This window comes from Equus przewalskii, chromosome 25 (assembly GCF_037783145.1).
Source record: "Equus przewalskii isolate Varuska chromosome 25, EquPr2, whole genome shotgun sequence".
NCBI classification, from domain to species: domain Eukaryota; kingdom Metazoa; phylum Chordata; class Mammalia; order Perissodactyla; family Equidae; genus Equus; species Equus przewalskii.
In genome coordinates, this window is record NC_091855.1 from 46,528,349 (window position 1) to 46,549,069 (window position 20,721).

General features: G+C 57.9%; 2 gene segments (V, D, J or C); both read right to left on the bottom strand.

Moving 5' to 3' along the window:
- Positions 1-9,269, bottom strand: part of LOC103544849 (immunoglobulin heavy constant gamma 1-like) — a 149,212-nt gene extending 139,943 nt beyond the window's left edge. Inside the window, 1 exon segment of the C gene segment in view lies at positions 8,982-9,269. Coding sequence covers positions 8,982-9,129 — 148 coding nt within the window.
- The window catches only part of LOC103546061 (immunoglobulin gamma-1 heavy chain-like), a 170,847-nt gene extending 160,854 nt beyond the window's left edge, over positions 1-9,993 (bottom strand). The window contains exon 1 of the C gene segment in view: positions 9,856-9,993.
- Positions 9,994-20,721: the final 10,728 nt, after the last annotated feature.

The following is a 20,721-nucleotide window of genomic DNA, read 5'->3' on the forward strand; positions in this document are numbered from 1 at the left end:
GTGGGTCACTGTGCATATGTAGTCGTCGCCCGACTCCCAGTCTTCCACGCAGATGGTGGCCTCGCCCAGGGCGCTGAAGGTGCCGTTGGGGTGGCTCTCAGAGATGTTGGTGTGGGTTTTCAGAATCTCACCATTCTGGCGGGTCCAGGAGATACTCAGGCTGTCATAGGTGCCCAGGTTTGTGACTTGGCAGGACAGCTTGGCCGACTTGGTGAGGAAGATGCCAGCAAAGGAGGGAGGGATGGCGAAGATTTTGATGGGGACAGGTGAATCTGGAGTCAGAGAGAGTGGGTTTGAGTGACTGGCTGAATGTGACATCAGGAGAAGGTATAGTTTTCCCCGAAGAGCAGGGACTGACTTTGCTGAGCCCTCCCGAGCCCCGGGGTCCTGCTGGAGGAGGACGCTGGGCCCCCATCTGACAGGTGACCCCTCCCTGACCTGCATGAGCCCCTCCCTGCCCTTGGCCGCTCTGGGAAGCCAAGGCTCGGGGAGCAGCTGGCCATGTCTGGGGTGGCATCTGCAGGCCTGAGTGGACACCTGTGTGTGGGGGGTCCCCACCCTGGAGGGGCTGCACTCGGGACAGGACCACTCACTGGGGCTGCACATGGACGACACGTTCTTCTGGAAGACCCCCTGTTGGTGTTCCACATGGCAAGTGAACACCTTCTGGTTGAGCCAGTCGCTCTCGGTGATGGTCAGCATGCTGGTGACTTTGTAGGTCACCGGCCAGGACTCTTTGTTCTGGGGCTGCACCTCTTCCGTGGTGAAGCCTGACTCCACGGGTTTTCCATCACGCAGCCAGGACACAGAGATCTCCTTGGGGCTGAAGCCCGTGGCCTGGCAGACGAGCCTGGATGTGCGCTGGCCAGGGCCGGTGAAGGCATCGCGTGGCGGGATGAAGACGGTCACATTTGGGGACTCGTCTTGGATGAGTACTGGAGACAGGGGACGAGGTGTTAGCCTGGTGCAGCCCCTCCCCGACTCCACCCATCCAGCCCCGGGGAGGAGGCCAGCTCTCACCTTGGGGCCTCACTTCCACTTTCTTGTTGCCGTTGGAGTGGTTGACAGTGCATACCAGGGGGACGTCCCCGGAGGGCAGGAGCACCTGGGAGCTGGCCGTGTACTTGCCCTCTCTCAGGACCGACGGGAAGTTCTTGATGTCCTGGGATCTGACTACAGTGTTGTTCTGGTAGTTCCAGGAGAAGGTGATGACGTTGGGTAGGAAGTCCCGGGCTAGGCAGCCCACAGCCACCAGGCTCTCATCAAGAGAGGGCCCACAGGAGACGAGGGGGAAGAGATCTGGGGTCATCGTACTCTCTGAAGACCCGAGAGAGGACAAAAGAGAAGGGGGGTGGGTGAGAAGGTGTCTTCTCGTGCTCTGCTGGTTGGTGTCAGACCAGCTTTCTCTAGCCCCATGGCACGGCCGCTGCCCCTCCAGGGCCCAGCCCTCTGCAGGCCTCCAGGCCTGGCCTGACATGGCCAACAGTGAGGTGTGTGGCTGAGGCGAGGCCCGGGGTCCTGGCATAAGCCTGCTGGGGGTGTGGGGAGGTTACTGTTGACCCCCGGCCTGCCGCAGGAGCCCAGCTCCGAGCTCGTCGGAGGACGAGGGGTGCTCCCTGTTGGAGCAGGAGGGTCTCGCTCCCCTCCGATAGCACGGCTGTGCCTGCACTCAGGGACCAGCTCTACCTTCCCTCTGAGACACTGGAGCTGCGGGGGGCATACTCAGCCCCAAGCACAGGGAGCCACTGGTGAGGCAGGCTTCCAGGGAGGAGAGAAGCCCCCCACCAGCCCAGCCCTCCCTGCCCCACCGCTCAGCCACACTGGAGCCCTGCCCATGTGTCTGGGGTTGGAAGGAGGATGTGTATGTGACGGTGGGACAGATGCCAACACAGCCTGACCCATCCTTAGCACGACCTGGTCACTGAGGTCAGCACAGTGCTGGCAAGCATGGTCCTGCATGGCCAGCTCAGCGCAACTAGACCCACACAGCCCAGACGAGGTCACTTGAGCCCAGAGTAGCTCTTCAAACTTGTTCCAGTCAAGTCAGTTCAGCTAGTCCATTTCTGCAGGACCCAGTTCAGCCTACCCTGGTTAACACAGCTCAACCCACCAAGCCAGATTCAGCCCGGCTCACCTCAGCTCATCACAGCCCAGCGCAGCCCAGCCCAGCTTGGCTCAGTCGATTTCAACCAGGTCAGCTGAGCTCAACCCAGCCTAGCCCAGCTCAGCACGGCTCAGCCCCATTCAGCCCTGTTTAGCCCCATTCAGCCCAGCTCAGCCAAGCCCAGCTCAGCCCACCTCAGCCAGCTCACCTCAGCACATTACAGCTCAGCTCCGCTCAGCCCCGTTCAGCCCAGCTCAGCTTAGCTCGGCTTAGCTCAGCTCACCCTAGCTCAGCTGGTTCAGCCCAGCTCATCCTGGTTAGGCCCATATCAGCTCAGCCCAGCACAGCCCGTTCAACCTGGCTCAGCCCAGCTCAGCCTGGTTCAGTTCAGCTCAGCCAGCTCAGCCCAGCTCAGCCTGGTTACTCTAGCTCAGCCCAGCTCATCCCAGTTCTGCCCAGCTCAGCCCAGCTCAGCCCAGCTCAGCCAGCTCACCTCAGCACACTACAGCTCAGCTCCGCTCAGCCCCGCTCAGCTTAGCTCAGCTTAGCTCAGCTCACCCTAGCTCAGCTGGTTCAGCCCAGCTCATCCTGGTTAGGCCCCTATCAGCTCAGCCCAGCACAGCCCGTTCAACCTGGCTCAGCCCAGCTCAGCCTGGTTCAGTTCAGCTCAGCCAGCTCAGCCCAGCTCAGCCTGGTTACTCTAGCTCAGCCCAGCTCATCCCAGTTCTGCCCAGCTCAGCCCAGCTCAGCTCAGCTCAGCCCAGCTCAGCCTGGTTCAGCCCAGCTCACCCGGCTCAGCCAGCTCACTGCAGCTCAGCTCGGCTCAGCCCAGTTCAGCCCAGCTCAGCTCAGCCCAGCTCACCCTGGCTCAGTCAGTTCAGCCCAGCTCAGCCTGGCTAATCCCAGCTCAGCTCAGCCCAGCTCAGCTCGGTTCAGTTTGGCTCAGCCCAGCTCAGCTCAACCTAGTTCACCCCGGCTCAGCCTAGCTCACCCCAGCTTACCGGCTTAGCCAGCTCATCCTGGTTCAGCTAAGCTCAGCCCAGCTCAGCCAAGCTCAGCCCAGCCTGTTCAACCCAGCTCAGCCCAGCTCAGCCTGGCTCAACTTGGCTCACCCTGCCGCAGCCTGGCTCACCACAGCTCAGCCCAGCTCAGCCCAGCCTGGCCTAGCTCAGCTCAGCCCAGCTCACCCAGCTCACCCTGGCTCAGCCAGCTCAGCCTGGTTCCGCCCAGCTCAGCCAGCTTACTCTAGCTCAGCCCAGCTCATCCCACTTCTGCCCAGCTCAGCCCAGCTTACCCAGGTTCAGACTGGCTCAGCTCTGCTCAGCCTGGCTAACCCCAGCTCAGCTCAGTCCATTCAAACCGGCTCAGCCAGCTCAGCCCAACTCAGCTCACCTCAGCGCAGCTCACCCTAGCTCATCCCAGCTCAGCTCAGCCAGCTCAGCCCAGCTCACCCTGGCTCAGCCCAGCTCAGCTCAGCCCAGCTTACCCTAGCCCAGCTCAGCTCACCTCAGCCCAGCTCACCCCAGCTCAGCCGGCTCAGATCCGCCCGCACAGGCCACTTCAGCCCAGCTCAGCCAGCTCAGCCCGGCTCAGCCCAGCTCAGCTCGGCCCAGCTCGGCCCAGCTCAGCCCGGCTCAGCTCAGCCTAGCTCACCCCAGCTCACCCCAGCTCAGCTCGGCCCAGCTCGGCCCAGCTCAGCCCGGCTCAGCTCAGCCCAGCTCAGCCCAGCTCATCCAGCTCAGCCCAGCTCACGCCGTAGCTCACCCTGGCTCAGCTCAGCCCAGCTCAGCTCACCTCAGCCCGGCTCAGCCCGGCTCACCCCGGCTCAGCCAGCTCGGCCCAGCTCAGCCCAGCTCGGCTCAGCTCAGCCCAGCTTGGCTCAGCTCAGCCAGCTCAGCTCACCCTGGTTCAGCCTGGCTCAGCTCAGCCTATTCAACCCAGCTCAGCCCGGCTCAGGCCGGCTCAGCCAGCTCAGCCCAGCTCAGCCTGGCTCAGCCAGGTTCAGCTCAGCTCAGCTCAGAGCAGCTCAGCCCAGCTCAGCTCACCTCAGCCCAGCTCACCCCAGCTCAGCCGGCTCAGATCAGCCCGCACAGGCCAGCTCAGCGCAGCTCAGCCAGCTCAGCCCAGCTCAGCTCAGCCTAGCTCACCCCAGTTCAGCCCAGCTCACCCCAGCTCAGCTCAGCCAGCTCAGCCCAGCTCACCCCATAGCTCACCCTGGCTCAGCTCAGCCCAGCTCAGCTCACCTCAGCCCGGCTCAGCCCAGCTCAGCCAACTCAGCCCAGCTCAGTCCGGCTCAGCCAGGTTCAGCTCAGCTCAGCTCAGCGCAGCTCAGCCCAGCTCAGCTCAGACCAGCTCAGCCCAGCTCACCCCGGCTCAGCTCAGCTCAGCTCATCTCAACCAGCTCAGCTCGGCTCAGCTCAACCCAGCTCAGCCTGGCTCAGCCCGGCTCAGCCCGGCTCACCCCGGCTCAGCCAGCTCAGCTCAACCAGCTCAGCCCAGCTCAGCTCGGCTCAGCTCAGCCTAGCTCAGCCCAGCTCAGCTCGGCCCAGCTCGGCCCAGCTCAGCCCGGCTCAGCTCAGCCTAGCTCACCCCAGCTCAGCCCAGCTCACCCTAGCTCACCCCAGCTCAGCTCAGCCCAGCTCAGCTCACCTCAGCCCGGCTCAGCCTGGCTCACCCCTGCTCAGCCAGCTCAGCCCAGCTCAGCTCAGCCCAGCCCAGCTCGGCTCAGCTCAGCCAGCTCAGCTCATCCTGGTTCAGCCTGGCTCAGCTCAGCCTATTCAACCCAGCTCAGCCCGGCTCAGGCCGGCTCAGCCAGCTCAGCCCAGCTCAGCCCGGCTCACCCCGGTTCAGCTCAGCTCAGCTCAGCGCAGCTCAGCCCAGCTCGGCTCAGCTCAGGCAGCTCAGCTCACCCTGGTTCAGCCTGGCTCAGCTCAGCCTGTTCAACCCGGCTCAGCCCGGCTCAGCCAGCTCAGCCCAGCTCAGCCGGCTCAGCCCGGCTCAGCCCAGCCCAGCTCGGCCCAGCTCAGCCCGGCTCAGCTCAGCCTAGCTCACCCCAGCTCAGCCCAGCTCACCCTAGCTCACCCCAGCTCAGCTCAGCCCGGCTCAGCCAGCTCAGCCCGGCTCAGCCAGGTTCAGCTCAGCTCAGCTCAGCTCAGCCCAGCTCACCCCGGCTCAGCTCAGCTCAGCTCAACCAGCTCAGCTCGGCTCAGCTCAGCCCGGCTCAGCCAGCTCAGCCCAGCTCTGCTCAGCCCAGCTCAGCCCAGCTCAGCCCAGCTCAGCCCAGCTCAGCTCGGCTCGGCCCAGCTCATCCCGGCTCAGCCCGGCTCACCCCAGCTCAGCCCAGCTCGGCTCAGCCCCGCTCAGCCCGGCTCAGCCCAGCTCAGCTCAGCCCAGCTCAGCCAGCTCAGCTCACCCTGGTTCAGCCCGGCTCAGCTCAGCCTGTTCAACCCAGCTCAGCTCAGCTCAGCTCAACCAGCTCAGCCCGGCTCAGCCCGGCTCACCCCAGCTCAGCCCAGCTCGGCTCAGCCCGGCTCACCCCAGCTCAGCCCAGCTCGGCTCAGCCCTGCTCAGCCCAGCTCAGCTCAGGCCAGCTCAGCTCAGCCCAGCCCAGCTCAGCTCAGCCCAGCTCAGCCAGCTCAGCTCACCCTGGTTCAGCTTGGCTCAGCTCAGCCTGTTCAACCCAGCTTAGTTCGGCTCAGCTCGGCTCAGCCCGGCTCACCCTGGCTCAGCCCAGCTCAGGCAGCTCAGCTCAGCCCCGCTCAGCCCGGCTCAGCCCAGCTCAGCTCAGCCCAGCTCAGCCAGCTCAGCTCACCCTGGTTCAGCCTGGCTCAGCTCAGCCTGTTCAACCCAGCTCAGCCCGGCTCAGCCGGGCTCAGCCAGCTCAGCCCAGCTCAGCTCAGACCAGCTCAGCCCGGCTCAGCTCGGCTCAGCCCGGCTCACCCTGGCTCAGCCCAGCTCAGGCAGCTCAGCTCAGCCCAGCTGGGCTCAGAAAGCCCAGTTCAATCCCGCTGAGTTCAGCTCAGCTCAGTCCTGCTCTGGGCAGCCTGGTGCAGCCCTGTACAGTCCTGAAAGTCCGCTGGTCCTGCGTCTTATCAGGCATCCTGCACTCCTGGGCTCAGCCTCGATTCAGTTGCTTCCCGCTGCTCTCCTTGCTTTTCTCCACCCTTGGGCATCCCTTTTCGTCTGTCTCCTCTGGGCACCCCAAATCCTCGCTCCTCGACCCCAGTCTCAGCCTGCTTTTGGCTCCCAGAGATGTATCGATCACTACCACCCTTCAGCTACCTGGGTAAAATTCTTCCTGGCAACCCTAAACTCATTAAAACATGTTGTGAGGACTGAGGAGCATTTGCCATCATCAGAACGAAAAAGTCCTCCTTTGCTCTGGAGTCGGCAGCCTTGCTTCTGCACCGAGAAGAGCATTGGGGCTTTCCCCTCTCTGTGCCTTCACCCGCCTGGGCACATGCCCTTCGCCCGAATTCCTCCCTTCTGAATCTAAAGTAAGCCCCTGACTTTAACTACATTCCCTCTAGATAAGAATCATGAAAAATGACCAGGAAATGCATTTTGTCTGAATTTGCCACTTAGAATTCTGCTCTTCACCATAAAGCTCTTTAGAAGCTGTGCGCTACTTTCTCATGCACAATAATCATCTAAAACCCAGAGTTGCCTTTAGAGCTTCAACAAAGACCACGTAAGCGGTGCTTGTCTATGTGAAGGCATTGGGAGCCCGATTGTCAAAAGTTAATAAATAAGGTGGCGGCTCCTCGCGCTTCTCTGAAATGTTCTTTAGGGAAAGTTAAGTGTGAGTGACCCAGACAATGGCCACTCAAGGCATTCACACAAAGCAACCTCTGTCTTCACTGAGCCATTGTTAAAGGGCGAGTCCCCTTCAAGTAGAAGCAAAAACATCAAATAGAGACTTTCTAGGTCAGCGAATTTGGCAGCCGTGGCTACCTCTCTCTTACCGTCTCGGTGCCTGGTCACTGGAGACTCCCGTGGGGTCTTTGGCATGGAAGAATTCCTCCAAATCCATCCCAAACGGCTGATTCGTGACTAGCCGGCTGGCCTGGCGGCAGAAGCCACGACCACGCATTCCTGGCTCCAGGTGGTCCCAGGGACCCCCAGCCACGGCGGGCCTGGCGGGCGCCCTCTCAGACCCTCCACCGAGCTCCTTCAACTAAGTTGGGCCGATGCCTCAGAGCAGAAGCCGTCCTTCTGAAGGGCCCCTGAGTTCCCCCGGTTCGACGCCTGACTAGGTTTCCACTTAATCCACCAGCTAACATAACGGAAGCAATTTAATTGTTCAGTTAAGAATTTAACTGAAATAATTCAAGTTCATAATTTCAGTTAATAATTTAACTGAAACAACTCAAGACAATTATACACATTTCACCTGAAATTTGTCCTAAGGTGAATACTTGAAAAGTAGTCTTGAAAAATACTGAAACAAGGCAACTCTATCAGAATGTCAAAGTGTCTCTTAATCATGAAGAGAAAATCAGCTAACTCTAAATTTGTGAACACAGCCATCCTAAAAGCAATGCTTTGGGGCGTTGGAAATGGTTTCAGTTAAGTACCATTTGAAGGACTAACAATTAAAAAAAAGTTACAGGAATGCCTTGACAAACTGCCCCTAAAGCTGTTTAATTTCTTAAACACCTTGCTTTGAAAATGAATATGAATGAAAAGTTGATAAGCTAAGTTTGAACAAATTAAAACTCGGTAAGCTAAGACTGAGAAATTAAACTCAAACAGTTAAAAAAGGAAGCTTCTAGTTTCTCTCAGGGGTCTTCACCTTATTTTAGAAATGCAAATCAGCCAGGTGCTGTTTTGCTCGGTGGAACGCTTTCAGATCTCTGGGGCAAAACTATCCGAAAACCACTCCTGCATAACCGTGAACTATAAATTTGCCAATCTTGTTTTCTTGCTTCCTAAAATAGACTCTCGATGCGACCTGCTTCCTGCCACCTGCTGCAGGCGTCCGAGGCCCGCATGCAGCCACATTCACCAGCTCAGCACCATCCGCTCCAAGCACCGCTCGACTAATTCAAAAAACAAGCTTAATTTATTATTGTCGAAACTCAGCCCCGAAGCGGGGAGCTGCCTGCACCCCTTACTGTTTCTCCACTCAACACGCACCACGGTCAACTCCAGAAAGACGTGACTATAGTTGTTAATTGAATGATAAGATTAAAAAAATTAAATATACTTGAAAATCTCTCTCATTTTAAAGTCACTCAGCAGCCACTTCCAAGATATCCTGTCTTTCAATATTTAGTAAGCGCGCCTTGTAAGAGGAATGAAGCATCTTCTCTCAGAAGCTGTCCTCCCGGAGACCCCCGGCGCCCGCTGTTTCAGGGGGCCCGGGACCCCACTCTCACCAAGACCAGGACTCCAAGTCCCTCCGCACCCAGAAAGTTCTCTTCCTAACCAACAAAGAATTTTAAATACAATCCAGCACAGAACATAACTCATAATTCTAAAGAAAATATTTCCCTGCCCTCTCCGTGCGGTGTTCTGCGGCTCTGCAGGCAGTTACCGAGGCCCGCTCCTTCACCGACGCCGCGGTTCTGACAGCCAAGCGTCTCCCACCACAGCCCACACTGTCATGTGGCCCCGGGGTCCTGCCTGGCGTCTCACCTGAGCCTGGCCCTTCACACCCATGGCCCGCAGCATGTCCGGCATGTTGACATTAGACCAATTTTCAAAAGGCATCAGAAAATGGAGAGTCTCTGAGACCCCTAAGGCACCCAGCCCTGTCCCCCTTTAGCCAGTCTGCCCAGGCCCCTGGGGGACACGTCCCGAGGACCAGCCACTGATGCCCAGAAACCCCACAGACAGGAGCAGAAAACAAAGGCCATGGAATGGCCGTTCTTACCTGAGGAGACGGTGACCAGGGTGCCCTGGCCCCAGTAGTCTATATCATAATAATCACAATGGTGGCCTGTCCCATCCTCACTCCACAAAAACCCTGGTCCTGGCCCAGCATTGTCCCGAGGCCACCCGGAGACCTCTCCTGTCTCCATGTGCCGCACTGAAGCCGACTATCTGAGACACTGTTGGCCTTAGCTGGGTGCCAGTAATCCAACTCATTGTCACATTGTGACAATTGTGCCTGGTCCCAGGCAAAGACTGGCACCCGGCTAAGGTCTCGGGACCACCTCAAATTGTGCCCCTTCAGGGCCGAGAGGACCACTGGACACAGAGGCCAAGGTGGCCGAGATCCCCAGAGAAGCCTCTAGACCCAGACCCAGACATCCTCATTTTCCCCAAAAATGCAGCAAAAAACCTCAGAGAGAGAGAGAGGGGAGAAGGGCTGTGGGGCTCACCTGAGGAGACGGTGACCAGGGTGCCCTGGCCCCAGGGGTCCATAGCATTATAATAATCACAATGGTGGCGTCTCCCATCCTCACCCCACAAAAACCCTGGGGCCTGGCCCGGCATCGTCCCAAGGCCACCCGGAGACCTCTCCTGTCTCCATGGCCACACAGAAGCTGACTATCTGAGTCAGTGTTCCCCGGAGGGGCCTGAAGCCGTCCTCCGGCCGCTCCTTCCCATCTTTCCTGGAGACCCCACATGCCGGCCTGACTATCTGCCCCGTGAGGGCCGAGAGGACCACCGGACCCAGAGGCCAAGGTGGCCGAGACCCCCAGAGAAGCCTCTAGACCCAGACCCAGACATCCTCATTTTCCCCCAAAATGCAGCAAAAACCCCCAGAGAGAGAGAGAGGGGAGAAGGGCTGTGGGACTCACCTGAGGAGACGGTGACCAGGATGCCCTGGCCCCAGTAGTTTATACCATAATAATCACAATGGTGGCGTCTCCCATCCTCGCCCTACAAAAACCCTGGGGCCTGGCCTGGCATCGTCCCGAGGCCACCCAGAGACCTCTCCTGTCTCCATGGCCACACAAATCTGACTATCTGAGACACTGTTCCCGGGAGGGGCCTGAAACCGTCCTCCGGCCGCTCCCTCCCACCTGCCCCGGAGACCTCACATGCTGGCCTGGGCCTTCTGACCGTGAACCCACAGCCCCTAAGCGGAACTCAGCAGTCCAATCACCCTGACGGCCACCGGCCCACAGAACGAGGGCCTCAGAGCCGCCGAAGCCTGATTGACACAAGCGACAGTCGCCCCCGATAAGGCTCGCGTCAAATGGCCAGAGAGGCCGCCTCGCCCCCCATACGGAGGCGTCCTTGGGCCCGGGGAAAGTCAATCTCCAGCCCCTCTGTAGGGGACCTTCTCCCCTGTTCCCTTTCCTGACCTCCGACATCGAGACCCTGAGACCCGATCTCCCCAAGAGTGGTCGGAGTCGGGAGGGGTGGGGCTCACCTGAGGAGACGGTGACCAGGGTGCCCTGGCCCCAGTAATCCAACTCGTTGTCACATTGTGACAATTGTGCCTGGTCCCAGGCAAGAACTGGCACCCGGCTAAGGTCTCGGGACCACCTCAAATTGTGCCCCTTCAGGGCCGAGAGGACCACTGGACCCAGAGGCCAAGGTGGCCGAGACCCCCAGAGAAGCCTCTAGACCCAGACATCCTCATTTTCCCCCAAAATGCAGCAAAAACCCCCAGAGAGAGAGAGAGAGGGAGAAGGGCTGTGGGACTCACCTGAGGAGACGGTGACCAGGGTGCCCTGGCCCCAGTAGCCAAAATAGTCACACTGCCATGGGCCCCATTAGGGGGTGTACAAAAACCTCAGCCCCTGCCCGGCCGCCCGGTGTGACAGAAGTGGCATCTCCTTAGGTGCCTGTGTCCCCAGACCTGGAGCCCACTCTGCCCAGCCTGCCTTCCAGAGGCAAAGACCCCTGTCTCTGCAGAAAGGCTGCGTGTAGAACCCAGAAGAAAACAGCCTCTGATCAGACCAAGGGCCCCACGCAGACCAAGGAGCCTCTGGAAATTTCTTTCCCAGCCCCCAGGACAGTGGGCAGGGAGAAAGCCGTCTTACCTGAGGAGACGGTGACCAGGGTGCCCTGGCCCCAGTGATCCACGTAGCCATAACCACACTGGTGTGGCCTGCCTGGCCCCTCGCACACAAACCTCCGGCCCAGCCGGCACCACTCTGCCCACAACTTCTCCTTCCCAGCTCTCAGCTTGCTCCCCACCCTGGGGCTGTCAGCCCGAGGACCAGTCCCTAATGGAGCCAGAACCCAGCGGGGCCCCAGTCTGACCCCAGGCTAAGAGACTCGGCCCACCCAGACCAGCCGTAGGCCCCGGGACCTGGCCAGATGCCCACCAGAGCAGCTGGTGTGGACTCGCCTGAGGAGACGGTGACCAGGATGCCGTGGTCCCAGTGCTCGAGGTGCCAGGACCACAGCCTCTGCCCTGCTGGCTCTCCCATACAAAAACGCCCCCCTCTAGCCGGCCCCAGACCCCCTCCCAAGTCAGATGAAACGTGAAACAGCAGGCCTGGCTAGGCACAGAGTCCCGCTGTCCCGGGTGGGACGCCAGACGCCAGACTCGCCTGAGGAGACGGTGACCAGGGTGCCGTGGCCCCAGTGCTGCAAGTAAGCATAAGCACAGTGAGCCGGCCCCATGCTGGGGCCACAGAAAACCCTGCAGCCAGGGGCCCCAGGGAGCCCCCAGGAGTCCCCCAGGGCAGGAAAGTCTGTTCTCTGCTTGAAGAGACGGCCTACCCCGTGCCTCCGCAGGCTCCCTCCTGCCCTTGGTGCCCAGGTCTGGGCCAGGACGTCCTTTCTGACAGCTGGCTTGCTCGGTCCCATGCAGTTTCATTTCCCTGCTCAACCTTCTGATGCCCCTTTCTGCCCCCATGCCCAGGCTGCTGACCCGCCACCCCTCCCGCAGGGCCTCTTGACTCATTCCATGTCTCTCCACCTTGTGTCCACCTGGAGAGTCCCCTCACCTCCCGAGAAGGGACAAGCACCGCTTCTCTTCCAGCATTGTTGGGCTCCTTCCTGATCCCGCTGTGCATCTGACGGTGGGCACTGGAAGGCGAGCACCAAGCTGCCCTGGGACCCTCTGGTCTGGGGTTTTTGTAAAGGGTTCCCACTGTGGTCCCAGTTAGCACTGTGGTTCCCAGCTTAGAAACATGCCCAAGGGCTGCTGGGTGGGCAAGGTGGAGTGGGCAGGGGGCTGAGCTGGCCACCACCCAACCTGCGTTCTTTCTCTTTCAGGAATAAGAGCAGAGTCAGGGCTGTGCCTCCAGGCCGTCTTGGGTCCTCTGCGTTCTAGTCATGTCCTCAGCTGGTGAAAGGCCCGCAGTGACAGTGGGTGGGTGGGGGCAGTGCACCATGCTTGGTGGGCCTGTGGACACCTCCAGCTTCCCAGCTGGCCTGCAGCAGCTGCTTGTTGATTCCACCTGTTCACTGTCCTCCATGGGAACTGGCTCGTTGGGGGCGAGCCCTGGGCACTGTGTGCTCGCGGGAGCCAGGTCCCTGCCCTGCCCTCCGGGCTCCTGGTCCTCAGGGAGGGGTCTTGGCTCCTGATGCCCTCGCCAAAGGGTAGGTGCAGGGGGAGGGGCAAAATGGTCTAAGGGAGAGGGTCCCCCCAGAGCTGCACAGGCTGCTCTCTCCCCACCCTGGGGGAGGAAGAGAGGAGTCTGCACTCACCACCTGTCAGACCTGGGGCTGGGTGCTGGAACCCACAGGTGCACCAGGTGTAAGCCCTTGGGGAGGTGGAGATGGCACAGGCTCCGAGGGCCAGGTGTGGCCATGGCAGGTGCACTCACGCACAGGCCACTGCTGCGGGGAGTCAGAGGTGCACAGACACAACTGGGGCCCGAGAGTGAGTGATGACACCCTAAAGGCCTGCTGGGGGAGGGCTGAGTGAGCAGCATGTTGAGAAGTCTTTGTGTGTGTGTGTGTGTGTGTGTGTGCGTGTGTGTGCCTGTGTAATTCCAGGCAGAGGAACAGCTGGGGCTGAGCTCCAGAGGCTGGGCCATGTGCCTGGCGGGGAATGGCAGCTGGTTTTATGTAGCTGGGTTTAAAAATGGCCTGTGTGCCCAGCAAAGAGGCTGAAGGATGGGGGGGGGGGGGGCTTGTTGAGAGTTTCACTCTAGAAGGTTCCATTGGTATAGCAAGGAGGATGGGGTCAGTCTGGGCTGGGGGCCTCAAGGGAGGGAGCCTGGGTGCTGAGAGAGGGTTGGGGTGCCCAGGGGAAAGTAAGCGGGTCCTGGGGGCCCCCCTGGGGGAGGACAGCAGAGGCAAGGGAGAGCGGTAGTGTTTCTGAGGCAGCTCTCTCTCCCAGGATTCAGGACAAAGGGTGGGGTTCTAGGTCCTGGCCCTGGGCCTGGGAGAGATCGGGACATGCCGGTGTCAGGGCACAGGACCAACGAGGGGCGCATATGGTGATGTCAGCCTCAGGCAGGCTGATGTGAGGTACGTGGGAGACCCCACAGTGATATGGGGCCACTGGGGCCTCGCCAGCATGGGGACAGTGTCCAGGTCTGGGTCGATGACTTAAGAACCTGGAGTGGTGCCCTGAGGGCAGATGGGATGTGTGGCCTGGAGCCCCCTTCAGAGGAGGCTGGAAGAGGTCCAGCCAAGGCAGGGAGAGGGTGAAGGAGGAGCGGTGTGTGTTCCGACGCTGTGAGGAGGTGAACTGCCGGGCTCTGGCGGCATCAGGTCCAAGGGTAGGTTTTGGCCTCCTGGCCTCTCCCCTCCCCCACGCCTGGGACTCCAGAGCTCCCTCTGGGAGGTTGATGGGTGAGGGTCCAGCCTGCCCTCTCCTCGTGGGCTGAGGTCCTGCCCTCTAGGCTGGTGGGGCCGGGGGTGCTCACAGCCCACGGCAGGCTTCCTCAGGCCCCCAGTCCCTTGCTGGAGGCTCTTCCTGCTGGGTCTCAGCTCCGGGCCTCCCGTCTCCCTTTCAGGGAATGAGGGGCCGGAGCTGCCCTAGACCCTTCAGGAACCTCCTATCCTGGCTCTCCATCACCTCCGGTTCCTGACTGGGGGAGGGAAGGTGCCCACCAGGCCCTGCTCAGCCCCTTCTCTCCAGCCTCCAGCCCCGGCCCTGCCTCTTCACCCCGGCAGAGGACCAGCCAGGCTGCAGGCATTGTCCGGCCTGTAGAGGACCTGGTTCAGCTCCTGCAGCCCGGGATGTCTTATTGGGCCCACGTGTGACAGGACCTGGCCTTTGCAGAGCCCTCTGAACCTTTCGGAGAAAGTTCCAGCCTGGTCTCCTGGTCCCTTCCCCGGCAGTCCTGTGCAGGGCTCGGGTCGGGGCGGCTGTGGTGGGCCCAGAGCCTGCTGACTATGAGGCTGGCTGTGCTCAGGCCCAGCTGGGCTACCATAGCACCTCACGGCCAGTTCTGGGAGCCTGTCCCTGCCCCCACCCACCACGAGCACATGCCGGGGACCCCATGCCTGTAGCCATGGTGTCTGGACTGGTGCAATAGGGTGGCCAGAACTGGGCCCACCAACCATGCTGAGTCAGTTTCCCAGGCTCTGTCCACAGCTCTGTTCTCATGGGGAGCCCTACCCCACTGCAGAACAGGTGACTGGAAAGCTGTCTGCAGGATCAGATGTCCTGAGCAGGACTCGGAGCTGAACTGAGGGTTGAACCCCTGAGGGCAGGTGGAGAGAGTGCTCTGGCCACTCAGCCCCCTTGTTAGGTCAGGAAACACCCACACAATTGCTTCTGAAAACAAGGGGTGAGCTAGGAGTGGCTCTCGGCTGGCATGGGCGGGGGCCTTGATGGCCGAGCCAGAGGGCAAGGCCATTGGGTCAGTGATGATGGAAGACCGTGGGAGCAGTATTCACTCTGCTCATTGAAATTCTGGATCACAATGTCCAGCAGATGGAGAAATCAGAGATAACGCCTGTCCCCTGCTTGGGTGAGTGGAGGCAGTGATGGATGGGCCTTGCTGTGGGCCCAGGGGTTTCCCCCGCCTTCCAGGCCCACAGTGCTGTGGTGAGTGAATCATACTTGGGCGGGGTTTCCAGGATGAGGTAGACCAGGTGCCAGAGTGCAGGTGAGCCTCGAGAACAGCGCCAGCATCCCTCACGTTTGCAGGAGGTCCCACTTCTTACGGCCTCTGCCACTGGGGGCTTGATCTCTGGGTGCTTTTCTTCAGGATGAGGGTCCTTGTGGGCAAAACACAGAGGGAAAGTTCCTGCCTTGTCATTTCTCAGGTCAGAAGTGACTCCAGAGCAGTGGCTGCTGCAGCCGATCAATCAACAGGTGTGAGAAGTTACCCAGGGAAATACAGAGAAATAAGCGGAAAGAAACAAGATTTCCCTCCTCTAATGCCCGCTGACATGAGCAAAAAAAATTAACAACTTTTACAACAAATAAGAAAAAAATGGGGAGGGGCGCAAACTCATGCTGTAACTTTCAAAAGGCGATGGTCAAAGAAAGCAAAAGATTCTGGGGCCTCCTGGTACATACCCCACCCGTCCCTCTGGCCAGAGAGGCAGGGGGCTTGACAAAGTCCTGAGAGGCCTCATAAGGTCCCCCCATTCCCGAGAGAAGGGGACTGGCCGGGAGGGCCCTCGTTCTCTGTGGAAGGATGGCCTTCGGCTGCGAGTGGCAGGAGGCCTGGTCACCGCTGGGATGACCAAGGCGATGTTTGTCTTCTCACGGAACACGGAGACGAGATGGGAACTTGCTCAGCTGCTGGGGGCCCGTGTGGTGTCTCTGTGAACACCCTGGCCTTTCCCTGGAGCCTGGAGAGGGGCTGCTGTGGCTGGAAGCATTAAGGACTGTCACGGGCACCTGAAGCAGGAACGAGGGACAGAAGCAAAGGCATTCTCCCCGCCAATCTGGCTTTTTACACAAGAAGGGAAGCCTCAGTTTCTTCTACATCTGCTTGTCCAGAACGACTCCCCGTGTCCACCTCAGGCCTCCCCGACTGTGACCTGGGAGCCCTCCTTTCGTGGAGACCGAGGGAGGACGTGCTACTCTACAACCACCTCATTTTTACCTCTCTCTGTGTGGCACAGACCGGCTGCCTCTCAGCGCTGCACAGCGAAGGGGCAGAGCAATCCCGTCAGATCTTCAACGATGGGAGCAGGAGCCCCGGCTTCAGGTCCAGGGGGCAGCACCCCTCTGCCTGTCCCTTCCGTGCATGGACCTGGACATTCGGCACCTCTCAGAGGTCATGAGCCCCCCTCACCCCTTCTTTGCCTGAAGGTTGGAGTAAATTGACCAAGCTCAACACTCAGCCAGCAGTAGCCGGGGGGACCCACAGCCCTCGGAGGGGCTGAGGGAGGCAGGACTCCCACTTATGCCCCTTGTCATCGTTTGCATCGTTGAGGCGGCTTTCCAGCTTTCCTCCCGAGGGTCTGGACTGGCATTGGAAGTTCTCCCTGTTCCCTTCTCCTTCCTCCTGTGCCCACAGACTCCTGCCCTCGCAAACTTCCAGCCCACGGTGAGAGGGGAGGGGAGGAGCCACGTGACCTTGCAGTTCTCAGAAGGCTCCCAGTGACCACTGGTCAAGGCTGGACACCCGACTGTGTGGGAGATTGTAGTGTCTGTGGACCGAGACTTGGGATGGGACAGAAGCAGGAAACATGGCTCCCTCAGCTTTGGGAATCTGACAAATTCCACTCTGAAGTCTTGAAGACGTGCTGGCCTTCCCCTCCAAATGTGCAGCCGCCGTGGTTGCTGACCCATCACAACGGTCCCACGCCTGCTGAGTTGCTTTTCCGCTGGAGGCGCTGTGTCTGCGCTGGGCCAGGCCAGCTCCCCGTGGCCCTGCAGTGGCCCTGAACCACCTCAGAGCGGAGGCCTCGGTGTCCACAGGGCTGCGGCTAAGTCCTGCACCATCTTAACTGCACTGTTGCAGTGGAAAAGTCACGTAAACGCTCCGAGCTTCAGGTCCCCTCATCTGCAAAAGGCGGCACGAATTTACTGGTTTTTCAGCTTCTCTCGTTGTGCGGGTAATACGCGGGTGTGTGACAGTTGGGTTTGTGTTGTGACTCAATCTGAAAGTCGCTCCCATTGACAGCCCTGTTGAGACAACTCCCAGCTGTTGACCGGACAGATGCGTTTGGTCTCCATCCTGTGTCACCATTTTATGTTTATGTTTTCTATTTCTAAACTTCCAAAGGGAGTTTCCATTTCTAGTTTCCCTTTCTTTGCTGTTGTGTGTGTGGTGGTTATCCTTCTAATGGCAACTTTCCAAAATGTCCTTTCTGCTAAAGCTTCCTTCAACAACGTGCACCAGTTCTCTGTTGTAAACAGGTATGACATTGTGGTCGCCTCTTCCTCCATCCCTCCCATCATGTGATCCTAGTCAGTCATGTTATTTTCTTAGTACTTTGCGCATCTGCTCTGCTTATGCTTGTGTTCCTTGGTTCCACTTTGTGTATGTCCTTTGACGGCAGCTCTTAGAATGTGGCCACAGTTCGCACCTTACCTTCCGTGTTTGGTTCCCGTTGACCAGTTTTTGCTGGTTCTAACGTTTCCACTTTGTTAGGGCAGACTCCGTTTTCTTCCTGCTCAGGCTCCCGTGTTGGTCTTAGTCTCACACGTGACTGTGGAATGTTTACTGTCTGTTCTTTGGCCCCGGCTTCTCCGAGCATCTTTTGGTGGCTGACATTTTTCCACTAGTAGTTTTGCCATGTGGGGTTTATGGAAACCTATTTCCTGGATTCTTGAGTGTTCAAAACTGCTTTTCACTGGCCTTTATTCTTTTTTTAAGAAGTATTTTATTTCTCCAATTGAGATGTAATTGATGCGTGACATTCTGGAAGTGTAAGGGGTACATGTGTTGATTTGATACATTTATAGATTGCAACATGATGGTCATTGCCGCATAAGCTCACACCTCCAACACATCACGTAATCATCCTTTCTTTTTTGTGGTGGGAATAATTAAGATGTAGTCTTTCAGCAACTTTGAAGTTTATAACACAATGCTGCTGACTATAACCCATAGGACGTGCGTCAGAGCTCCGGAACTTGTTTATCTACTAGTTGCAAGTTTGTCCTGTTTAACGATGTCTCTCTGATTCCCCCACCCCCACTCCCAGCCCCCAGTAACTGCCATTTCCTTCTCTCTTTTTACGAGTTCAGGTTTTTTAGATTCCACATGTGAGTGAGATCATACAGTATTTGTCTTTCCCTGTCTGACTTACCTCACTTAGCATGATGCCCTCATGATCCATCCGTGTTGTCTCAAATGGCAGCAAGTCCTTCTTTCTCACAGCTGAGTGATGCTCCACTGTATATATACGCATCTCCTTTATCCATTCATCCGTCAATGGACACTTGGGTTGTTTCCACATCCTCAGTGGCCTTTATTCTCGCAGGACAGATTGGCTGTACATGAACTCCTAGATTCCCACCTTTTTCCCCTCAAGGAGCTGCAGGCGCTGTTCACCACTCACTGGTGCTGAAAGTGGCCGGTGAGACATCTGAGACCAGCCAGTTTTCTGCCTTATCGATGATTTGGTATTTCTGAATGCTGCCCAAATTAACTCTTTCCAAAACTAACTACCAAAAGTAATAGAATCGAAAAAAACTTTTAAAAATGGAATTAAAAAACTCCATCTTGAAATAAGGTAATACTATCCACGTATCGATAGGGAACACCGTGAGCCGGAGAAGACTGACCCAGAATGGGGACTGCTGAGACCTGTGCTCGCAGACGACCTGGCTCCGTTCTCCAGGGACTCTGGCTACATGAGTCTTGTCTCCTTGCTCGTCTCGCACCATCTCCTTAAGCCCTCAATTTTACTCTCAGCTCTACATTCTTCTCATTCACTTCCGCCCCAACGTTCCTGTCTGTGGATCTGTTTTCCTGTGTGCTTCTTTGACTTGTCTTCAAGAAGGTTTTCGGTTTTTAAAAGCTTTCTTTTGTTACTCTGGCCAGACCATACCCCATCTCCTCCTGTGAACTTCTACTTTCTTCTCCAAGCACCTGTCTTTGGGAGCTGTGGTTTTCCTTCATAAATCCAATGGCTTTCATCATTTTTTTTTATTCATGAAGGATTATTTTGCTGAAATTTTCATCCTATCCTTTGGCAATGTTTTTCTGGCGAGTCTTCTTCATCTATGGGTACATTCTGCTGCTTTTTTTTTTTTTTTTAATCAGTACCGTTTCCGTTCAACTTTATTACTCATTGTTTTGTGAATTAAACTCCTCTGGACCTGCTGTTCGTAGGTGTTTCCTCGGGTGGGAGGAGGAGCTGCCTTGGAGCTTCACGGCCATGGGCTTCCTCCTTCTCTGCAGCCGTGATGACAAACTGCTTCCAGTAGCAGATGTGTGTCAGTGGTATTCTTCTCCTGGCCCGGAGCCGTCTGCCTCCCTTAACCATAAAAGCACAGAAAGGCTTCTATGCAGTCTCTGTGCTGGTCGTCGCACACAGGGTGACACTGGCAACTCTAAGGAAGGCTCTCATTTTCAGGAGTGTGCATTTGCCGCCACTGGGCCTCCTCACCAGCACTTCCATGTCATCTCTTGTTTCCCCCTGTGGCCTCTGCCTGACATCCACTGCTTTTCACACCTTTACATATATTTTGGATTCTGTGGCTTATATCTGTTTTCCTAATTTCATTAAAAGTGGAAGTTTCCATTAAAAAAAATCTACATGTTGCTTTGGGGCCAGCCCGGTGGCGCAGCAGGTAAGAGTGCACATTCCGCTTCGGCAGCCCAGGGTTCGCCGGTTCAGATCCCGGGTGCGGACATGGCACCATGTGGCAAGCCATGCTGTGGCAGGCGTCCCACATATAAAGTAGAGGAAGATGGGCATGGATGTTAGCTCAGGGCCAGTCTTCCTCAGCGAAAAGAGGAGGATTGGCAACAGTTAGCTCAGGGCTAATCTTCCCGGAAAAAAAAACCCCAAACAAACTACATGCTGCTTTTGCACAAATTGTGGGAAGATCAGGGGAAACTGCTGTGTGCAGAGGTGTGCCTGGAGGGGAAGGATCAGATAGACACACTGGAAATTTCTACCACACTCAGTTCACCTCCTCAGCTTCTCTGGCATGCTCTGCACAACGGAGGGACCTGTATGGCCTGCTCGTCCCTGGGGACAGTCTGCATCCAATGACTGGTTGGTGTGAGGACCCTGAGTCCTGGGCCAGCACCATAGGGTGGTTCCACCTCCTGAATCCCCCATCCAACCTGGCCCCTCACCCATCCTGCTGCCCTCACACCCTCGCAGGGGTTGCCCGGGGAGAGCCTGCAGTGAGTTTTCCCAGGGGATCCTGCCCAGGACACTCACTGCCCCTTCAGGCTTGGACCACATGGCCCCAGGATGGCCCTGGGGATGGCCTGGCTGGGTCCCCTGAGCCCTGTCCTTCCATTATCCACAGTCCTTTATCAAACTCTCTCCAACATTTGCTCCTCTATTCATCCTTTCCTGATGCTTTGGGTTAATTAAATAGCTTTTTAGTGTTTCATTGGCGCTCCTCCGCTGGCGACTCTGCCGTGCTCCCTCCACACCCCTGCTGGCGTTTGCTCTGCAGATGAGGGAGGACTCGCCTCCTCCACCCAACAGTGCCCGCTGAGGGCTCCTGCCTCCTGGGCATGCGGGCCGTGCTGCATCGGCACCTGTGCCCACAGCTTTCCCTCACGGCGCGGACGTCCCACGGGGCAGGCGCCGAGCTCTGCTCCAAACGGTTATGTCTTTTGTGTCAGAGCCTTTCTGTTTTTGTCTTGGTTGGGTAAAGTTTGTCTTTACTAATATAAATAATTTTATTTTCAATAGTCATT